The 21026-nt window shown below is 40.4% G+C and overlaps 1 protein-coding gene across 2 annotated transcripts; it reads right to left on the bottom strand.

Annotated features, from left to right (window-relative positions):
- Positions 1–8: 8 nt before the first annotated feature.
- Positions 9–20306, bottom strand: mfsd3 (major facilitator superfamily domain containing 3). 2 transcript variants are annotated; one of them, XM_053325921.1, is made up of 6 exons: positions 20267–20306; positions 18904–19732; positions 11276–11423; positions 6016–6116; positions 3541–3650; positions 9–1688 (listed from the first exon to the last, which is right to left on the bottom strand). In XM_053325921.1, exons 2-6 carry the CDS (start codon positions 19601–19603, stop codon positions 1482–1484), a joined length of 1266 nt encoding a protein of 421 aa, XP_053181896.1. In that variant the 5' UTR covers positions 19604–19732; positions 20267–20306; the 3' UTR covers positions 9–1481. The 2 variants fall into 2 exon arrangements, with proteins under 2 accessions (XP_053181896.1, XP_053181895.1); XM_053325920.1 differs by having other exon boundaries at positions 20230–20284.
- Positions 20307–21026: the final 720 nt, after the last annotated feature.

Here is a 21026-nt window from a genome sequence, read left to right as displayed (position 1 = left end):
AGAAAATTCACTCAGCAGCTTTAATTCTTTTGTGCAAATCTCAGGCAACACAGTAGCTGAGAGACAAGAGATGTGCTTTGCAATATGTGTTCTACATGTCAGTGCATGACAGAGACTGCTGGCTACATGGATGAATCAGTAATGATGTGGTATGGCATCCCTTTATTTATTATGTGGGTGAAACCAGGTGATCAGTTTTTATAGTTTTGCTAAATTTGCAGAGAAAACTATTTATTTAAACCAATCCACCCCCCTCGTATTTATCTCCCTTTCTATGCTGCTGTTTCAATCATATTTTAAGCCTCAAGAGAATTATCGTCTATAGTATACAGTATATAGTAGTATATAATATAGTACATATTGTGCATTTTTTAAAACTTAAAACACAAAAGTGAAACCATGTTTGCAGGACTTTGCCGCTGGCATTGGTCTTTCAAGTTTAATAAAGAACAGGCTTATTTTCTGACTTTATTGATAAGACTGGCTTTTTTTTTTTTTTTACTCAAAAACGACAACAAGATGGCACCATGCAGTGTGTAAGGCTGATGTTTACTACAGGAAGTAAGCTAATGTTCAGGGTTGAGTATTTTTTTAAATTCTAACCTATGAGGGAGATTTTCTACTCTGAAAAACAGGAAGTAGTTAGGATTAATAAACTGGCAGAATAACCTACTTTGGATAAATGCTGAAGCTTCTGTAACATAGTGAAAGTCTCGCAACTGATAATCGTGAGTGAATGTACAGTATACTGTAGTTGATACAGCTACTGCACATTCACCTCCTGTATATCGTACCATACAATATTGATACGAGGTAGTAAAAATTCATTCATTTAAAACTGTAAACCATACAACTCAGGAGAATGATGAACATATTCATATACAGTACAATATGATAGAACAAGCATCACAGGGTAGCAATATTGCTTTTGGCTGGAGCTCTTATTGCTGGCTTATTAAAAACATTTAAATGGCTCAGATGATAAAAACAGCTTTGATTTATTTCCCAAAGTACTTCTCAACTTTCAGCACAGTGCATACAGTAAGACAGTACGCCACTGCCCAACACACTAAATCCTAAATCACATAGATTAAATTATCCCACCCTGTCAAGAAAACTCAGCGAGCTCATCCCTACCTACAACCTGCAAGTTTCATCACACTACTTTAAATATTAAGACATTTTTACACATTTCAAATGCTTAATAAATAAAATGTAAGGCCAGTTTTGCCAGTGAAATGACTGTGCAAATTGAAAAAAAACAACAAAGACACTCTGTAATATCAGAGCATTTGCATGGCTGATTTCTCCTTAAAATATGGCAAAACAAGAAACTTATTTTAAGATGAAGATTTGCTGAAGTTATGAGGCTTATATTTAGTATTCATAGATTTTTGAAGTGTCAAACTCAAGTTATTTCAACATTTTTTCAGCACCTGCAGACGCAAAGTATCAAGACCTTTAAAGCCCTGATCTTGATCTCATTTGGGCTGTTCTTTGAGCTGGTGTTCCCTGAGAGCACCAGTGAAGGTAGCCGTCCACACATGCAGGGCCGTCCCGGCGGAGAGGGTAAGGAAGAAGAGGAAGGCAACTTGGAACCCGAACCAATCCACCACACCTCCAGCCAGAGCGCTGAACGTCAGCTTCCCCAGTACCTCCAGAGTCGCCAGGAAACTGTAGTGGGTTGCCTAAAGGGGGCACAGCGGTGTAGAGGAAGAATGAAGAAGGGAAAGAGAAGAAGGAATGATGAGGAAAGAGATTAAATTGAGGAGGTGAAGGAGAGAAAAGTGAGAGGAGAAACAGGACAAGAGGTTTGGGAAAGAAAGAAAGACATTGTGAGTAAAAGGGAGGAGCAGTAGATGGGGAAAAAGGGGGGTAGAAAAGGTGACACTTCATCCTTTCGTGTAGCACAATTTATCAGCTGATTGTTCTTGAACCTTGATACAAAACAATTAACCACAACAGAAAGACAGACAATGAAAAAGTGTGTGATTAGGAATAAATGCAAAAAGGAAATGATAGAAGAAACTTTTTTTTTAAAAGAAGAAAGAAGAAAGCGTGAGATCATGGCCTGAGACGATGGATGGCGGCCAACCAAAGAAGAGTATCTGATCTGAGCCTGAAGGCTTTCAGGACAGAGAGAGAGAGAGAGAGAGAGAGAGAGAGAGAGAGAGACGGACACAGATTACCTAATCTCCTTGCCTCCTCCCTCTGCCTGAGAGAATTCAGCAGGTAACTCGAGTGACACCTAGACTAATGACCGAACTAATTAATTTTTATGCTGATTCTTCTCTAGAAAATGCTTTTAATCCTTCTATCAAATATGTAATTTAGAAATATTTTCAGCCACAAACAATATCCTAAGCTTCCTCTACAAGACCATAAACACTCGTTTTTCTGCGTCACTTTTGGACACCTTAGAAGACATTTCTCGCTGGAAAACGAAGACTAACAATGAAATGATACGAATTTGATGAGTGATGAGGAATCAGTGGTGAGTTTAAAGTATCTGAGGCAGAGAGCACTGAGAGCCTGTGTGACCATGGCTAAGTGGAGTGCCTTTATTCTGAGCAACTTGTTTAACAGATTCGGTTTCTTTCTCCTGGGGATCGTTAACAAGCACTCACACGATCAGCTTTCTGTCACTGGATAGCACTACCTTCAATAACACACACAGGTGAGCTAATGCTCTCCCCTCCTGTGTGCGTGCACACACACTGATTCGACACACTAAAAAGCCAAAAGTATATGTGTCATGAGAACCTCTCACATTAACTGTGGTTCTCATCATCATCATGTTGTGATTGGTTCTCCTGTTATTTATCTTATTACAAAACCAGATCTGTTCTACAGCCTGTGAGATTTTTTTCTTGTCTTTTCGCCTTTCTTCTCCACTTTAAGACTGACAGCAATTTAAATGATAATTTGTCACCTTCAGAGATTGACTGAGTGACATCTGAATGGCTGTGCGAACAGCGATCACCTCCAGGCAATGATGGCCCAGTTACGACGGGGACAAAAGGAGTTATGTCAAAGAGGAGAAAACGAAAGATGAGGAAAAAGTCAGAGTGGAAAAGAGAACATTTAAAGGACTACATAATGACAAAGACATAGAGTGAGGTGGTAGAAGGGACAATGCCAGCGAAGGGGGAAAAACAGAAAGGGGAGGTGGGGACTAAAAGAAAAGAAGCGAAGAATAGAAACTGGGTCTGCTAAGACTTTTGAGACGTTCCAGGTGGAAACAGCTGATGAGAAATGACAAGTAGAGTAGATGACAGTAGGTGTGGTACTGTATGTTTGACAACCAGAGGAAATGACCTAACATTACAATATAGCACAATCAAACCAAGTGAGAGAGGAGGCATGAGGGGAAGGAAGGAGGAAGAAAAGAAAAGAGGGATTGTGTTGTCTGTGTGTTAAACCACAGGAGATGACCTGACACCAAAGAATAAGACAATTAACAGTGTAAAGAATGTGAAATTATTACATAACAGCGGGCTGGATCTCCACATTAAGACTGCAGACAGACGCCTGTTTTACCTGAATGCTTTCCTCAGCCCTCTGAGTGCAATGCATCATGGTAGTGAAGGTGAGCGTGGTGATGAGACCACCCAGGAAGTGTTGAACACTCATGCTCAGGACGGCCATACCTGAAGGAGCGAACACACACAATGAAAATCAAGCAAAAACCATCACACAGAGACAAATGTCTGAGTACGACACAAGAAAAATATATTCTTCAGAAAAAGGCAGAAAACCATCAATTTTATACTGTTCCCTGCTCTGCGACACTTCTCACTATAGTTTGTACAGTTCTATGTAGAAGTCAAAGCAGTCGGAAACAGTGAGCTGCTGAAGTGTCTCCTCTCTGCCGCCTCGTCCCCAAAACACATGTAGTGTATCCTCTGAGGGGAAGTGGCAGAGCGGTGTTAGTGGGAAACACAGAGGAACCACAGAGCCTATCTGTCTCTGCTCCTGCTAACACTGAATTATTCACTCAAGCCGCCAGAGTTTTTGCCGAATAAGACTCTTCAGTCAGAGACACAAGACTGCTGGAGTCACACAGATACACCGAGTGATCAGACTTGAGGAGTGGGAAGCGGAGGGTTATCATGTAATATTGAAAATTCTGAAACTGAATGTTTTTCCTCTTCTTTTTTTTTTGGTTCAGTTTTCCTGCAGTCTTTGTTCTGGGTTTAAAGTGGAGAGGGGGAGGCCTAAACTTCGGAGAGGCTAGATAGGGGAACAGACAACTCCGGCGGAGATGAATGGTGCAGATCTGAATCCCGAATGCTTTGCGACTGGCTATGCAGCTGAATCAGATGTGTCATTAAGATGTTAACAATTGAATGGCTCTCTGGAGAGAAAGCACCTATCTGTCAATGGCCTCTAAATAGTCCACTCTTCTGCTGTACTATTGCAGGTCATTTGGTGAAAATGCTTGTGCTATAAGGTAGTGATTCCCAGCCTGTTTTGGACTGAAACCTCTTTAAATGAAACAATGTCTACTTGTGACTCAAAGAGTGAATTCTGCTTCCCAGATTGTTTAATTGATAGAGGCCTGAGGAGCTAAAACTATCCAGCACTTCAAAAGAAAAAGTAAAAAAAACTGACATAATTTTCTGTGGAACAATTATCTTTTTTTCTGTCTTTCCTATCCAATTATTAATCATACTATAATCCCTTGATGGCCACCAGTTTGGGCATCACTGCAGCAGGTACCTGCCAGAGTGCTGATCAGTTTTAGGGGTTTGGTGGACCGACAAGCTGCAGGACACCCAACCAAAAACCAGACAGGGAAAAGCATCAGTAATTATACAGAAGGATTTACAACTTCCACTATGATGCTTAACTGCTATTGTAAAATCCTGCTGTACAGCTGTTATGTAATCTTAATATCAGATGACAAAACTGCCAGTCAAACTGACAATTTCTCAATTTCCATTGGAGAGAAAGGGCAACACACACATCTTATTTTACAGATGTCCAGGGGCTGAACACACTAACAGTAACACCAGGATACAACAAAGCTGCAGTAAATTTGGTAAATGTTCAGGTTTTGCTGATACTGTCAGAGGTTGAACTCTCTCCGTACACAAGGGTACTGTTATCTGATTACAAGTTCATGAAGTTCAGTCAGTGTGGCTGTATTGCATTCATCCACTTGAACTCACATAGTACATGTGTGACCTTAGCAGTCTATTTAGATAAACCTGCAGCTGTGTTTATTCAAAAAACTAGGAGGTTATATAAGGACTATGTATATATGATTAGTTTAAATATGTAAATGTACAGACTTCAATAAACAAAATGTGGTGCACTCATACATGTTCATGGTAAAGAATTACGGGACTAACAGGGTCAATTCAACTTTTCCATGATCATTGTCTTGCTGTGGATATGCAGTATATATCATATTTAAAACAGAGCACAAGCATAAAAGGAACATTTTTAAACACACAATATAAAATGTCCTCTGCTAGTAGTCTCTAAATCAAAACAATAACAAAAGATGGAGTTTGATGGCATTGTGGAGTAGCATGGGATTTATGGGAGTTGTTGTCCTCCTTGTTAAACAACCAGTTTTTCCCAGTTAGAATCACTTCAGCGTTCATTGTTCAGGAGGTTTTCACCAGGAGATAATTTATCAGCAGAGGTCTCCTCCTCTTCAAAAGACCCTGTGATTAAAACTGTTAAAAACACTGAATAAAGCACTTTCATGTTTCAAATCTATTTGGAGGACACAGGATGTACGGAGGGGCTGTGAGCCGAGCTGCTGCTAACATTTGTGTGGCTTGTTTTCCCAAAAACTTTAAATAATCCCAAAAATATAAAATAACAAAATTCTCTGTATTTGAAAATTGTTGGAAACATTTGGGGTAAATATAACTACACAACAAAATATATAACATGGTCGAGACATATACAGCAATTGTAAAAGCGTGGTGCAGTTGAGTTCCAGCTACACTGGTGGCTGCCACTCTTTGTGTGACTGTATTTCAGTCTGTGTCTCACCTTTCATGAGTGGTGATGGCTCCAGCACGGTGAGTAGAGAGCTCTGGAAGACCATGCTGACAGTTCGCAGTACAAACACACGTCGCATCAGAGCCCCGATGCTGAGAAGAGACCAGCAGACAAGCCAGATATCACAAAAATGTTCTATATGAATATTTACGTTTGAGTGTATGGATGAGCAGTGTGATCTATTGATAGTGACTCCAGGAAATATTATTAAATCTGGCATTCTGCATTTCTGTACATGTCACACATAATTACACACTTTCATGCATGTGCACACACATAAACATACATGCACGTGCTTAAGTAAACAAGTCCCCAGACACTAATTGATTCCCTGTTAGTGCCAGAAAATCATCCCCCTGTGGGTTTGGTTCATGACGTAATCAATAACCTAAGGAGATCCCCAGCATGAGGAGGATAATTAATCACTGTTAACGCGCACACACACACACACACACACACACACACACACACAAACACACACGCAAACACAAACACACACACAAACACACACAGACTGTTGTGTGACATCAGGGATTAATAATGCCAATCACTCAGAGGAGGCCTGCCACTCAAAGGGATGTGTGTGTGTTTGTTTATATTTTTGCATGTAATTATCGATGTGTAAAAAAGGCTGCGAGGAGGAAACAAAACAGGATATCCAAGTTACCTGAGTATGTAGTAAAACCAGGAACAATTCTTTTATTTCACTGCATGATCAAAATTTGATAAGGATCCAGGTTCTACTTAGTAAAGTTAGCATAGTAAGTTCTGTCCTGTGTCCCTTCATAATTACATAACTCACATAAATATGCCACAATGCAATAAGGCAGTGACCATGACAACAATAATATAACAGAAAATGGCATACAGCAACCAAAGCAGCTCTAGTAAGGTTTCAGTTTGCTAGGTGTAATATATTTTACAACTTAGTTCAGACTTTATAGTTGGCACATGTTACCATGGTCACATGTCTTCAACTGGCAAGCACGAAGTGAAGTGATTACAGCTCAGTGTGTCCAAAAAGACACATAGTACTGTTTACTCACTCAAAAGTATGTTGATTGGTAGTACACATATTGAGTATGTACTGCCTAGGATGCGATTTCGGATGCAGCGTCAGAATTCTAACTTAAAATTCAGAACTTTTTCAGAAATGTTTCACATGTGGCCCTAATCCTCTTCTGTGCCTTTTCAGTGCCCTAAAACCTGAATGATGAGATGTCCTGTTTGAAGTCAATGAAATGTACTGCTCTTAGGTAATCTCTAGGATATCTCCTTATGGGGCTCTTCTGTTGTGATGTCTTACCAACATAGGCTAACCCACAAGGTCATTTGATCATATGAATTACATTAAAATGTAATTCATATTCCTCGTTGATAAAATCACAGAATGAGGATCAGTAAATGATGTGATTGTATGGAGGAGACCTATCACAGGGCTTTGCAGAAATCAAGAAATAAATTGTTACAAAGAATCTCTCACAGAAAAGGAAATACTCCATGTTTACTACAACCTGTGCCCCCAACTGTCTACATGGGGCTCTATTATTAATACATGTTGGCACATGCTGTATTATCATCAGACCAGGCAATGGCCTTGGATTTTAAAGTATATCGAAGAGGACATGATGTTGGTGATAGCCTTGTACATGCTAACAGAAAATTAGTGAAGAAGAGTATACTGTCCCTTTAAATATTCACTTTCTATTCATCTTCACTCCAACAACTACAGATGAAAAAGCAGAAACACTAAGTCCCTTTCCAATAACCTGCTAAAATAAACTCATCAGTGTGTGTTTAAGAGTTTAGAAACATACTGTATTACAGAAAAATGTCTGGGACTGTGTTAATGTTCATTATACTGTGACTCATAAGTAAAACTTCACACATTAAACATTCTGTAAAGCCTGACTTTAATCCAATGAACCCTGTTTATTTCACTTTATTATTTTTGTACAAGACATCCGTCTGTTTCTCCCTCCCCTCCATTCTGTATCTTCTCCCCTCTCCTTCTCTCCCCTCCCAGCATTTCCTTACCTTCACACTGGAAAACTAATCCTGCATCATTCACATGCTAAAGACGTTCTTCTCTCTGCTGCTCCTTTACCTCCCTTCTCAATGACAGCCTTTCATATCACACACTCTCAAGAGATGCTGTGGGTGTGCATTTGTGTGTGTGTGTGTGTGTGTGTGTGTGTGTGTGTGTGTGTGTGTGTGTGTGTGTGTGTGTGTGTGTGTGTGTGTGTGTGTGTGTGAGAAAGAGAACCTGCCTGGCTGCCACCTCACACGGGCCAGGCCCAGATAAGAATAGCCATGTTCTCAGGTTGCCAGTGGCAGTTGTAAAGAGGGTCACTCACTGACCACTCAGCCGTTTCTGATGGTGGGGAGGATAAACCTTCCAACTGAGCTTTTAGAGGTGGGACCACAGCCGACTGGACAGCCCTTTCTCTGTATATGTGTGTGTGTGTGTGTGTGTGTGTGTGTGTGTCTGTGTGTGTTACAGACAGAAGTAAGGATAGAAAAGTGTTCATCTGTAATAGGAGTGAATATACTACCCAAAATATCTGATTTTACACATCATTTAATCCACAACTCAGTCATAAAATTTTACACGTAACTATGTGAGAAATCTTTCACAATTCACCTTATGTATTACTTAATTACCTTACCCATCAGCACCTAATGTTGTGCCTCCTTTCTTACTATACAAACAACTTAATTTGAATTTCCAACCCTATGAATTGGTTCATCTATCACACATTATCTCAGATACTGCAAATAGGATTTTGAAACCATAAGTCCACCACCCAGAGATATGACGTTTTTCAATTCAGTTATTCCGAGTCTATGTGTGAAACTTAAAACTTAACTATAAAATTTACTCCAAATATGTTCAAAGATTATAGGTCAACCATTGCCACACTCCTTTAAAGTAGCAAGGGCATGCTCAGACTTGATTACAGTATCTATTCTGAATTTGACTATTCTGACTTTTGTCCCCTATTACACCATTTACAGTCCTTCAATTTAAACATAACAGGCACAATAACTCTATTACAGTATCAGTCTTTAAAATTATGTTATATTGTATTGTGCATCGTACCGTATATCGTATCGTATATCGTATCGTATATCGTATCGTATATCGTATCGTGTATCATATCGCAAGTTTACAATCACAGACAACTACAGAAACCAGAAATTACTTACATATGAGAAGCTACAAGTGGAGAATTTGTGCATTTTCTACTAAAAAGTCGAAATCAAAATGGTTGGTAAAAAATGTTCTTTCAATCAACTGCTCCATTAATCATGAATTTTTGATTGTCAGAAACCATAACTAATAAAATGTTAACATTAATAATAAGACTAGATGGCTTGTTAGGGTGGATAAACTTCACATCTGCAACACCCAGAGAGTATCTGTCTATCATCACCAGAAGATGATGCTAAGACCGTGTTTTGTCATTCAGTGTGTGAACATTTGACTGCCATTACAAGTAAGTTACTGAGTCCTTTTCAAGTGAGATCGAGAGAAAAAGTGAGAGATCAAAAACCAGAATGTGACAATGACATCTTTTGAAAGCGTTTTCCACTCAACAGACACGTTGTCTTTGGAGGCTTGCTCTGTGTTTGCTAGAGTCACTTTACAAAAGGGAAAAAAAAGCCTGGAAGCCAACGGAAAACACAACACAAGGACAAAAAGACAGCAAAGGTCAACTGATACGTGTTACCAGTATAGCAAAAATCTTAGATGGCTTTATAGAACATTTCAAGCAAGTATGGTTGGATATTTTGTTAAGTTTACAGTAACACACAGTGTGGGAAGTAACATACTATCCTCTATATAGGCATTATAGATATTTATAGTCCCTGTTACATCACACTGGCCATAGGCAGGGCTGTACTATAATGTGACACTAGTATGAAGAGACATAAAACCTTATGCAATGGTGGTTAGGCACAATTGGCACAAAGTCAATATGTTGAAGGGGAAAACATGTACAGTGAAGGTTAAATATCATCATACTGCTATGATAGAAATTCCATGAATGTATTAAATTATGCAAAAATACTTTCCTATACTAATTCTTCTAATTGTAATGTCATCCATGTATTACTATGCAAAAATATCAGATGAAAGGATACAAAAAATAATTCATACACAATCTAAATTATGTTACATTAAATTACAATGGATTTTACCATATATTTTTGCCAAAAATTCACAAGTAATGATCATAATGTGTCTAATCTAACATATTACTATATCATCAGCCACTAGAATATATTGTATTAATCAGAAGATCTCACATATTTGTATCTGTGAGTCTAAGAATTAAATTCAACAAGAGTGGTACATTGTCTCTGCCATCAAAGCCTGAGGGGTGTGTGCATGCGTGTGTGTGTGTGATGGATTTGCTACTCATGCTGTTCTCACACCACACACCAGACACAGGGGGTCCCTGAGCTCTCAAACAAGGCTATGTTTACTTAAATTACCAAACACACACAGCCAGACAGTCAGACAGACACACACGCACATGCACTATGAAGGGTTATAAAGAAATGTGGGCAAAGAGAGATGAGGAAGAGTGAAAAGCAAAGTACACCAAAAGCATGGAGGATGAAGAAGAGGAGCATGATGATGGTAACATCTGATGGGATGAGAACACAGCATGTGAGGCAGCAAGATGTCTGCTCATGTGGTGCAGTGGACTGTTATCTTATCAGTCTTCTCACACTTCTTTTCTACTGGTGGAAACTTAAGATCAGATTTAAAGAAGAACTATTGTCTGCTTTTTCTGTCTTCTAACAGCTCATTTTCACTCTTTGACTGGTACAGTTTTCCAATATTGGTTGTTATGTGTTGTGTTATATCAATTTGTGCAACACTGAAATGTAACTCTTCTTTTGACCAACGTTTTTGTACTGCATCATACTTATTAATTTTTAATCAATATCACAAATGACCTTTTGATAAACCATTAATCATTTAAGTCATTTCTTAGTTTGAACTTCTGACGTGAGTATTTTCTATAAACTGACTGCATTTGGAGTTTGGATGGTTGGTGGGACAAAGGATTTGAAGAAGTCACGTGGGAAATTGTGATGGACATAATTAAATATTTTCTGACATTTTATAGACCAACTGATGAATCAATTACCTCTGAACAGCCTCGACAGTTGCACTCAATCAAGCAAACTGTGATAAAATGACTATGAAAACGATGCTGCTGATGAAGGCTACCTGAACTGAGCGAGCAGCAGGCCTCCCAGGGAGGAACCGCAGATGGAGAAGCCCATGGCGATGACGCCGTTCCAGAAGCTGAGCTCTCGGGCCGTCATGTGGTGATCCAACAGGAAGAGAGGAAACATGGTCACAGCACCCTGCTCACCTGCATACAAGGTGTTGGGAGAGAGAAAGTTGGATAAAGAGGGAGGAGCAGAAGAAAAAGGAAGACAACAAACAGAGGGAGAAAAGTCAGACCTACTAAAGGCAGAATTAGGTGCTGTAGAGAAAAATACAAAATCAATGCAACATGTGTCGCAACATATACTGTATGTCTCTGACTAAGCATTACTATTTTTCATATACAGTAAATATGTGCGACACCTCCTGAATACACATATCTATTACAATCACAGTCAGCTACGACGAGCATCTTGTTCCAAACTGTTTAGCCTGCAAGACTGAACAACATGGTTTTTCCTGAGATGACGACTGCACAATCAAATACAGCACGCCGACACGCTGCGCACCTAGGCCTATTCCTGGAAAGTGTCAATAATAGATGCCTGACAAGAAAAAGAATACCTTCAGACACTTTATCAAACAGAGGCCTAGCACTTTTCCTAAAGCACAAAAAGGAAAACACAACAAAAACACAAAAACTTTCACAGATGAAACAGACCACACAAAGACCTTTCAGTCAAAATAAAAAGTTTCTGTCAGACAGGAAGACTTTCTCTGCGTGGCGTTGAGTGTGGGGGTAATGTTCTGCTGAACATTACAGTAAAATATTCAGTGGCGCCGACTATACGCCATTATTATATTAATGGAGACTGACTTCAGAAAGACAGTGGGACCAAGGAGCTGCGTGAGTGACAGCTTGGCTCCCAGACTGCTGTCAAAGACGACGCAACACAACCGACGACTCACTCACTCAGTCAGCCAGGAGACAAACAAAAATAGAGGAAGAGGAAAAAAGAAAGATGAAACAGACTGGAATAAAAAAAATAATAAAGAGAAAGCTGAGAGGCTCCCAGTGATAGGGAGTGCTGCAGCAGAACGAGAGTGTCACTGCTGTAACAGTGGTGTGACAACACAGCGAAAACGTGGAGCGGGAAACGTGGATCCTCTGTTTTGGAGACTCTTGCCTTTCTCTAACTTCTGTCACTCATGTTTCACTGCTGGCAGTTTACACACGGTTAATACAGACAGCAATGACTCCGTTCAAGGTAGCCATGAAACTTGAATTAACCAAACAGAGACTTTTGAAAACTGTACCAGTCTTTCTGACACACTCATTTGTTTTGTTTTGTGATTTGCAACTGAGTGATGAGGACACAAACAACTTGAGGCACACCACAGCAGGTGTACTGAACAACAGTTTGCAACAGTGCTGAGACAATAAACCAAATTTATCAATATTATGAATCATATTTTTGCCAATCCAGATTTACTTTTTATCAGAATTTATATTCATAATAAATACTCTAAATCCCATTTAATTAAATGAATCAGCTCACAGTCCAGCCTAAATCTCTTAGTGGAAATATAGGATTTCTCCATGAAAAATACAATTGTGCAGTGATGCATTAATAAAATGCTTACTGCTACATTTAGCATGATCAGACATATTAACAATATATTAAAGAGGTAAAGATTAGTGGATAAATTGTTTGACAGAAAATAAATGAGCAACTATTTTGATTATGGATTCATTGTTTCAGTAAATTTTGCCAAGCAAGTGCTTGGCATGATACTGAGCATTTTTCACTTGATCAAATATTATCAATCAAGATAGCATCAGACAGCAGATTTATTCATAATGAAAATAATAAGTAGTTGTTTAGAATAGAGATTTTCAGTACCCCACACTGAAATAAAAACAGATGATGAAGATTTTCAGTTTTCCACATCACACTGTCATGTCTGACAAAAACAACAATTCTCTGTGCAGATCCAATGTTGTTGTTGTTGTAAATAGGAAAATGTTTGTATTGATCTTCAGTATCTGGTAAAATGTTACACAAATACCCAATAAAACAGGATTTATTTGGTGAATACAACATACAAGATGTTTACAAAAAATAAACACAGGCAGCAAATTTTAATACAAAACCCTTGAGGTGGTCAGACGTGATGATTTACAAATCTATCTTTTTATCGCTTTACATTAGCATCACTCCACACTCTCAGTGGGAGCCACACTGATACACTCAGACCCTCTCTGTGCATTATTCACATTTTAATGTCTGTCATCCTCTCTGCTCAAACTGCTGTGAGTTGCATCTACTGTGCAGTAACCATATTAGTCGTAATAAAGTAAACATTGGCAGCAGTGGTACCCATGATGCCTGGGTTGTTTACCCATGGTTCTGTGCTCCCGTGCCTGTCTGCCTGTTGTTTAGCTCAAAGCTCAAAGCTTTCACAGTCCTGCCTTCAACTAATTATTTCTTTAAAGAGGGGGGGTTGGAGGGGAGTGGGGGGGGGGCATGCAGACAAACACAACTAGGCTGATTATTCCTTTCTATAAATATTCTCAAAGCAACAATTGTCCATTTCAGCAGGGATTTCATTAGACATCCGCAAAGATTAAACAAGCAGAGCAGAGGGAGAGCAGAAAGGGTGGAACAAGAGTGAAGGGGGGGGAGAGAGAAAGGGAACAGATTGGGGAGAAAAGAAGGGAAAATGGGAAAAATGGAGAGAAAAAAGAAAGAAAAAAAAACAGGCAGTAGGTGAAACAGAACAAGAAAGGTAGATACACAAACTGAGATATTTTGCAGGAAACGACAGCCATAATGCATTTATCTAAAAAAACATGTGAACAGTTGAACATGACTGGAGAGAAAAGCAGAGCAGCCAGGGATGGAGACAGATAAAGACAGAGGGAGGGGGGGGGGGCGGGGGCAGATGAACAGAGACATTGTTAGGAGGTTAGTGAAGAGGAAACAGAGGAAGGATGGCAGGCTCAAAGAAAACTCTGTGTTTGTGTTTACATTACAGACAGACAGCGGGGGAAAAAAAGAGGAGGGGAGCGACAAAACAATTTCATATTAAGAGGGAAAGTGACAGAAAGAATCCTGGTGTTTACCCTGGTTATTAAAGGTGCTTCCTGACATGAATCATTTCTTAAGGTTACAAAAAGAAGCACCGACAAGCATCTCCCATCTTGACCACTGTCACTAGTTTTTGGTAAATCTATTCCAAGTTACCACAACTACTTTACCATTTATACGCTCACTTTTCAAAATGATTCAGACAACACTTTTATCCCAGGCGACTCGATGAGAGAGATGGTGTATAGGTGTATATAAGTGTGGCGGCATAGAGAGGGATCAGGACAGGATAAGTGTGAGATGGGGGTGAGAGGTCGACGGGGACAGTGGGGTCTGTGCTGCAGCTCAGACAAAGGAGATGGCACAACAGCGGAGATCAGTGAGGACACCCGGTCACCCCGCAGAACGACATAATCGAGCCCTGCCAAGAGCACGGTAAACAGAGACAGGTTCATACATACTACACACATATAGAAATGACACACACACCTTTCAGCTCCACAGGTTCCCTGGGGACAAAACAGTAAACAGAGACCCGTGTATATGCACTAACAGAAAATCCAATGCATATTAGTGTATTGAAACACACACACAAGGAGTTCCTGCAGATCAATGCAGATGTCAAGGAGTTCTCTTAGGCCCTCAGGGCTCATGAACATGGGAAATACACTCTAAATGTTAAATGGACTGCGTTTATGTAGTCCCTTTTAGTCTACCAACCACTCAAACGCTTTACAACACATGCCAACATTTACACACTCACATACACACACACTCATACATTGACAGAGGCTGCCATTCAAGATGCCGACCTGCTGATTAGAAGCGATATAGTGCTTTTTATCCAAAGTGATATCTGGGTAGAAGCAGCCACTCTATCTCTCCACCCAACACAAAGCTGCCGATTTTGTTTGCTGTCTGTGTTCATTTTCTGAGAGATGATGCAATATTAATCGCTGTTCAGGGTCTTACAGTAAAAACACAGTCGCCATAAATTTCATTGAACACTGTACGAACATTGCTGTGTTACATATCTTTTAAAGAGCCCTGTAGTCTATTGGTTAAGACACAGGCCACATATCCAAAACAGTCCACTTTCCACTATTGCGTAAAGGCGCTAAGCCCTCTGGGTTGCAGACATTTTTTACTATAATGCTTACACTTACAGTATTTGTAGGTTTGAAGAAAAACTAAAACTGCTGTTGTATTTGCAACATCAGTCTGTGGTCCAAATACAGAGCTGCTCTCACTCTGACATCTACAAGGAGGATGTTTTAGCACAGAAACAAACACTGGACAATATCTACATCGTAAATTATTGATGATTGTTTTATGATGCTATTAAAAGTTTTTTTCCATTGGTAATTAACTGCACACCAAGAAAACAGGCCAATATTTTCAATTATGATTACTTCTCACAAGCATGAAATGTTGGGTTTTAATTATAAACAAACAGTTTGGATTTACTGTAAATATATGTGGTCTGAGAAGTAAGAATTGAGCCTTTAAATGTCTAGAGAGATCTTTGCACCTATGTGTTTCTGCTTGGATAAATGTGTTTATTTCTATGGCCATTTTGCTCTCTCAGGGCACCATGTGGTGGTTGTTCATTAATTCATCCCCCCCATCAGCCTCCCCTCTCTGCAAGTCCTCTTTTTTCCCCTCTGGAAAATACCCCCCTTTTCTCCCTCCTCCCCAAGTTTCTCTCCTCTCTCATTCGCTCTCCTGCGTCTCCCTCCCTCCACCTCCCCCATCCCACCATCACTGAAACAGGTCCGCAGACTGGACTACAGGTTTTGAGTCAGTACTGGGAGACTTTGCCTGCAATACAAAAAATGTCATTTAAAAGTCATTTTCACCCATCAAACAGACAGTTGAAGGAAAAGGGGGATGACCAGCGATACTTCTCTAAAACTCATTGCTAAAAGCTCAAAAAAAGATGAACAGTAGAGGAAGGCGGTGCATCATGAAACTGGATGTGATCTGCCACTATACAATGCAAGACGAAGAAGAAAATTGCTAACATTTTGTCCATCTCATATCAATAAGGTGTGCCGCATAAACTAGTGTATTTTACCATTAACCTTTGTTGATGTCTTTTTGAAGGGAAAGGTTAAAGAGGAATGTTGGGATAAAGCTTTCCTATCCATGCATCACTCTGTCCACCTGGTCAATTCCCAGAGAAAGACTCCATCAGGGTCCACCTCTTCTCACCATCATATCTCTGGTCAGATATAAAGGGCTCCTGGCCTCCTATCTAAAAAAAAAACAACCTCCATGTCTATGTTCAAAACACTGTGACAGCATTACATGAGTGCTGTGGAGTTAACTGCAAATAATAATTTGAGAATAATGAAGGTAATAATGAGATTTGCCTACACAAAGCATTATAATTGAAAAGCAATGAGGTGGTGATATAAAAATATGCAGTTAAATAATTATGTTCTTCATGCTGTCAAATTATGATAATTAACACTTGAGTGTGCAATATCTAAAAAGGTAATAGGACTGCCATTTTAGCTGTAATTGTTCAGTCTTTCAGCTTCTTCACCTGTGAGCACAGAAGTCAAAAGTGCCTGTTTTGCTACTTATGACATTAAAATGTTTGTATCCACCAGCAGGCCTCTGCTGTGTGCCTTGCCTGCTTACATTTTCTCTCACTACTCCCCCCCCGCCCCCCCACCCGTGTCCGTCCATCGCTGCGAGTCTACCCAGACATTTCTCCCATCATGCCTGTGGCCTCAGATGGCACAGAGGTCACAGTTCAGACACGAGGCCCGCGATGATTGGCCGCTGTGTTGGACGCGGCGCAAACTCTGAGTTCATTAGGGATGGATGAGGGAGAGGGGTCTGTGCTTGTATGTGTGTGTGAATCGAATTGGGGGAGGTCAGAAGGGGGGGTGTGGGTCCAGACAGGCAGATCACCAGTCTCACACAAACATACCCACACACCCCCTGAACAAAAACAATACTGTCTCACATAGACAATTACGCTGGCACATCCAGGTCTTGTCTAAAATATTACACAATCCTTTTTTCTTTTTTTTTTGCCTGCAAAGGTGGGAAATATTTTGACAACTACAACAGGAAATGCAAACGAGTGACGGAGCGGTTATTGAATCTACAGAGCTCATTGACGACACTGAAAACACGGAGAGTAATTATCATGAGCATCAGCCGATTGACTGTGCGTGTATGTGTATGTGTATATGTGTGTGTGTGTGTGTGTGTGTGTGTGTGTGTGTGTGTGTGTGTGTGTGTGTGCGCGCTGGTGTGATAGAGAGAGTGCTGTGGGGGGGGGGTGTGTGTGTGTGTGTGTGTGTGTGTGTGTTTTTGGGGGGTGGTGGGGGGGGTTGCTCCCTAGACAGATTAGGGGCTCCAGCCAGCCCTCATATTTTGTCTAGTAGTGTCGTCTGCTGGGGCTCATCTGATTACTGCATCACCCTAAACACTCACTCACTCACTCACAGACACAAACACACTTAAAAACAAAGGCATATATATGTTCATGCACATACCCAAGACCCAAGTAAATGCTATGCAAATGTGAAGAGGCAATTATATTTCCACCACCCACACAAACACACACACACACACACACACACACACACACACACATATAATGATGCACCGTCTTCCATTTCAGTTTCTGAACGCCACAGACACAAAGACACTCTAATCCTTACATAATCCCCTTCTGCTACCAAACACCAAACTCAGGTCATATCAACTCTCTCTCTCCCACTCACACACACACACACACACACACACACACACACACACACACACACACACACAAGCTTGACTGATCCAAAACTACTTTAAAATGTTTGTTTCTCTTAGGGAACTATCTCATTCTCATACAAAACTGTCTGCATGAACTTAACATACATTTAAACAAACAAAGTGTTCTTGTTTGCGTGTTTTAAAACTGTGACATTAAAAACAACAGCGTTATCTTGCTTCATGATGTGTTTTCCAATGTACACACAGGAGGAACTGGTAAGACTCCAGTAAAACTGCCTTGCTACCAAAAACGACCCAAACTTCTTCAATAATCTGATCTGTGTTCATCGAAACACCAACAGAGACATCTAGTGGTGAGCTGTGGATCCTACATGCAGACAGAAACAAAACTAAAGAAAAGTTCACAACGGGACCCTTTCAAGAAATATATTTCATTGGGGTTTTTTCAGTTTTTTTGTTTAGTTTGTGTGCTGATGACCTGATAAACCAGCATCCTGTTTGTAAGTTAATTGGCTTAGGGACTTCCTAATTTACTATTTCCTGTGTTTTTTCTTTCTTCACTTCTTTTTACTTGTGTCCAACCTGATTATTTTTACTTTAGACTTTGCACATAATGTCCACAATCACCAAGAAATATGTTTGAGGTCATTTAAAAGCAGTGTCTCCTTTACATAGTTTGTCGGAACTTTTAATAATGAAAAAATGTTTGTGTTATTTGATTGTGTTTGAGTAAAACATTTTATTTCATCCAAATTAACAATACTGTATTCTCCAGTATTTAACAAATTTATCTCAGAGTCTATTCATCTCCATGTCAGTAAGTGCTTGTGTATTAATCAGACTCACCCAGTTTGTATGTAAGCACATAAAGGACTGTCCAAGGGGTGCCAGGCACTGCCAGCAGCTTCCTCCACACCCTCCATGGCCTCATAGCATCAGCTCCCTGCCCCCCCCTTCTGCTGCCATCTGCCTGCTGGCCCCTCACAGTCTCATCATCCAACACAGGGGCTCCCCACACGAATAGGGCTACGCCTGCGTACACAAACGTCAGCAGCATGAACATCCAGCTCCATCCAGCCACGTCGATCACAGCCAGCAGCCCACCTCCAGCAAACACTGACCCAGCTTTATAGCCCACAACTTGGGCTGTGTTGCCCAGCCCCAGCTCCCCTCGACCCTTTAACAACCCCACGGCTGCCCCGTCTACAGCTATATCCTGGACAGAGGCTAGGCTGTTCATGGCCAACAGGGTCCCTGCTACTCCCCAGATGTGTGCCTCTGGGGCCAGTGCAGCACTGGAGAGACATGTCAGTGCCAGCCCAGACACTGTCCCCACCAGCCAGCGACGCTTGGTGCCGACCCGGTCCACCAAAGGGGCCCAGAGCACCTTGAGGACCCAGGGGAAGTAGAGGATCTTGGTGAAACCGATGCGGGTGAGGGAGTGACCAGCTCCACGCAGGTAGACAGGAAGCAGGGATGACTGAAGACCGTAGGGGATGCCCTGGACAAAGTACAGCAGGCCCAAGAAGACTAGTTTGTCATTCATGATCTACCTCCACTGGTGGCCCTCTGATTGAGCTGAGACTGGAGCGGTCCATTGGTCAGGTCATTGCTTTTATCTTGGTTAAAGGGGAGAAACTCAAATGGACTGGCTGACCCAGATGAATTGAATGACCTGAAACGAAAGACAAGAGTGTGTGGAGTTCAGGGTCACTGATGTTGAACTTATGATTTTGTTGTGAGAGTTCAGGGGTGGGTAAATACTTTCACAGACTTTACAGGCGGCTTTAAGAGATGGAGACTGCTGCTGCTTTAATTACTGTTTCAATTAACTGTGACATGACTAACGTTAGCCCCTCAAAGTCAAACGATAGCTATAAAAACGGAAACATGTACAGTTTTAAAGTTAGCAGCTCTGTTTTCATCATTTTATTTCATCATAACACACACATGCACACTTTGCAACGCTGACATTTTACCGACAGTTCAGTTGTCAAGCTGACTGACTACAATGCAGCAACGGTTAGCTAGCTTACAGCCTTCTGTCACGCTACACCCAGCAAACAGATAGCTTTAAAAACACAATTATACAGCATGTCAGTGTTATTTGGGGTGTTGACGATGTCAGTAAAATAGTTCCTTATCTGTTATGAGATAGATATAGACACATACTGAGAAAAGACAGCTGGTTAGCCTAGCGTTAGCTGACCTCAGAAGGTGCTCCGCTTGTTTAGAGTTGTGGTCTGTGTGAGCTATGAGGTTGCCAGATTCAGGAACTGCAATCCTCCTTCAGCATAGTGTCCGTGTGGCGTTTGTGATGTATAACACCAAGTAAAGCCAATTGGTACTACTTTCTCAGATTTTCTTGATTACATTAAGTCCCGAGAAGTGGTCATTTTTTATGCAATGCCCACAACATAATTTACTATAAATCAATATTTGTGTATGAAAAAAAAGAAAGAAAGAAAGAAAGAAAGAAAGAAAGAAAGAAAGAAAGAAAGAAAGAAAGAAAGGGCTGCCATTCATTAGCAATGTATTACTAATAACAGACCTGATGACTTACAATACAAATCCTTTATGAATGATTTATAATAATGTATATCTGCAGCCCTCATGGCTCATTAGACAGTGTGAAACATTAAATCCTTTATTAATTTTCATAGATTCATAATTATAAAGTTTTGGAGTGGGCAGCCTGATTTGACTCTAAATATCCTGATGAAAAAACAGTTTGATGAAAATGCTTTATATTTCTTTACTTAAAGAAACTGGTATGCTACTATTGCAGATATTTTACTTTAACCTTCTGAATCATCATCAATGTGCTATTTTGTCTTTTTGTTCTCCATCTTCCTCTAAAACTTTGATTTAGCCTAATGATAAGTTTGTGAAGGATGTGAATAATAACTTGATAGTCATATTCACTGATTATTCATCAGTCCAGCAGTTATAAATGATTGTGAATCATT

This window comes from Scomber japonicus, chromosome 9, assembly GCF_027409825.1.
Source record: "Scomber japonicus isolate fScoJap1 chromosome 9, fScoJap1.pri, whole genome shotgun sequence".
NCBI lineage: Eukaryota > Metazoa > Chordata > Actinopteri > Scombriformes > Scombridae > Scomber > Scomber japonicus.
The sequence above is the reverse complement of the archived record's forward strand: the minus strand, read 5'-3'. Positions and strand labels throughout refer to the sequence as shown.